At 32.4% G+C, this 2058-nt stretch overlaps 1 protein-coding gene across 1 annotated transcript; it reads left to right on the top strand.

The window, feature by feature from the left end:
• The first annotated feature begins 373 nt into the window (after positions 1–373).
• LOC132068902 (EPIDERMAL PATTERNING FACTOR-like protein 9) lies at positions 374–1842 on the top strand. Its single transcript, XM_059462606.1, has 3 exons — positions 374–639; positions 739–821; positions 1412–1842. Exons 1-3 carry the CDS (start codon positions 564–566, stop codon positions 1592–1594), a joined length of 342 nt encoding a protein of 113 aa, XP_059318589.1. The 5' UTR covers positions 374–563; the 3' UTR covers positions 1595–1842.
• Positions 1843–2058: the final 216 nt, after the last annotated feature.

The raw sequence follows: 2058 nt of genomic DNA, 5'->3' as shown, positions 1-2058 counted from the left end.
TTGTCAAACCTTTATCGATATTGAACGTACAAAAATCTTTCAAATGTATTCAACTAATTAATTCAAATATTATAAGGTCAAACCTCTTTATAATGACATTGTTTGTGTTGATATTTTTTGTCTGCTATAGTGAAATATTGTTATAAGGAATATGTATAAAATAACATGAAATTCAGTTTCAATGAAAACTTGACTTTTATAGTGAAATGTTGTTATAGAGAGGCCAGATTGTAAATATTTTCTCATTTGCATCGACGAGCATTTTAAATTTCCCATTATATTATTATAGTATTTGCAAAGCATGAATATACCTCCCCTTATTTTGTACAACTAGTAATTTTGTAATTTGAGTTGGGAATTTTGTCAGTTGGGGACCTCATGAATTGGTTATGCTCTTCACTCTTAAGACAGTACTGAATAAGTAGGCAGTCTATCTCTTACACTCATAATTCAGCCACAATCTTTCCATCATCCTTAGCTTCCCCTTTTTCTTCCTATCATATCTTTTCAATACTATTTTGACTGCCATTTTGTTTGGCCTCACAAAACATAACTTATCCCCAATGGCCAAAATTAGACTCCTCTTACTCGTCCATTACTTGCTCTTCATTTTACTTACTTCACTTGCACTCTTACAAGGTCAATTCACCATTTGCATTATTTCTTTTTTTCTCATTCAAATACTTGGCTATTATAAAACTCTGAACTTTTCATTTGTATCTCATTTCATTGCCACAGGGTCAAGAATTCAAGCCATAATTCCTCATTCTCAAAGGGCCTATCAAACGTTTCAAGTACCCCAGGGTACTTTACACTATGAGGTAGGAAAAATACATATTCTTTTGGTCCTTCCTTCCATTCTTTCTTCAATTTGTGAATTCAATTGTATTCTTGGTGCAAAAAAAGCATTTCTTTCTTCATTTCCTTCTTTTGTTTTGCTTCTTCATTGGAAGAATAACTCGAAGTTGGAGGTGGGATAATCACAGTCTAATGCCTTTGGGTGATTTAGCTTACAAAATAGCTAGCAAATGTAATAGTTTTGTATATTTAGTATAAATATACATATACAGCAAAGGTAATAGTTTTGTATATTTAAGTATAAATATACATATACTATATATATAATATACATACATATACATAATATACATTAATCAGTGTATAAGTTTTGTATATTTGGGCTAGCGCAGATAAATAAGTTTGGCTGAAGGGAAAAAATTGAAGAATCCCAATAAACTTTCCGGTTTTTAGTTAAAATAGATTTCATATTATTATAAATGGGGGTATTGCTAGTTATTTCATACAGCATAGAGAAGTACTAGAGAGAAATAGTATAAATTTATTGAATTTATGAATGAATTATTTCTTTTTGCTTCAATTGTGAATTTAATTGTATTTTTGGTGGAAAAAGGGTGGTGGAAAAGGATGGGTGAAAAAGAATTCAAGAAGGTTGATGATAGGATCAGTGGCTCCAACTTGCACTTACAATGAATGCAGAGGATGCAAGTACAAATGCAGAGCAGAACAAGTTCCAGTTGAGGGGAATGACCCAATGAATAGCCCTTACCATTACAAGTGTGTTTGTCACCGCTAGTTCTATCGTTAGAACATAGCTAGCAGCCTTCCAAAAAGAAGGGTACTATGAAATTTTCATCATTTTTGCCATTTCTGGTCTTGTGAGAGTTTCAATATTGTTCTTTTTGAGGGTGGGTTGCTTGAATTTTGATTTATATTGAGTCTTTTGTCTTCTATAGTGTAATTCTGGTTGGTTGAATTTGGTTGTATCAAAGTTTTTTATCTGAATTATGCCTTTTTCCTTCAAATGGAAAAGAGATTTTTGCATGTTCTTTTTCCACTTCTATATTTGTACTACAGTCAAGTTCAACAAGATCTTCTTTTCGCCTGTTTCCTTGATTGCGGTTTCGTTGAATAGTAGATAGGGACAGTGTGAATATCGGTAATCTATTCATGTGTGTCTCTAATTAGATGACGAGGCATCTGACTCTCTTAAGAGAGTCATAGTTACTCCCATCATTTACCCGCGCTTGATCAAATTTC

This window comes from Lycium ferocissimum, chromosome 1, assembly GCF_029784015.1.
Source record: "Lycium ferocissimum isolate CSIRO_LF1 chromosome 1, AGI_CSIRO_Lferr_CH_V1, whole genome shotgun sequence".
Taxonomy (NCBI): Eukaryota; Viridiplantae; Streptophyta; class Magnoliopsida; order Solanales; family Solanaceae; genus Lycium; species Lycium ferocissimum.
This window is presented reverse-complemented; position numbering and strand designations above follow the sequence as displayed.

Bases quoted from the DNA above. Each gene is read 5' to 3' on its own strand.
- LOC132068902 (XM_059462606.1), top strand. From the start codon at position 564: ATGGCCAAAATTAGACTCCTCTTACTCGTCCATTACTTGCTCTTCATT. The intron at 640-738 runs GTCAATTCACCA...TCATTGCCACAG, and splicing joins TTCACTTGCACTCTTACAAG to GGTCAAGAATTCAAGCCATA. The intron at 822-1,411 runs GTAGGAAAAATA...TGGTGGAAAAAG, and splicing joins AGGGTACTTTACACTATGAG to GGTGGTGGAAAAGGATGGGT.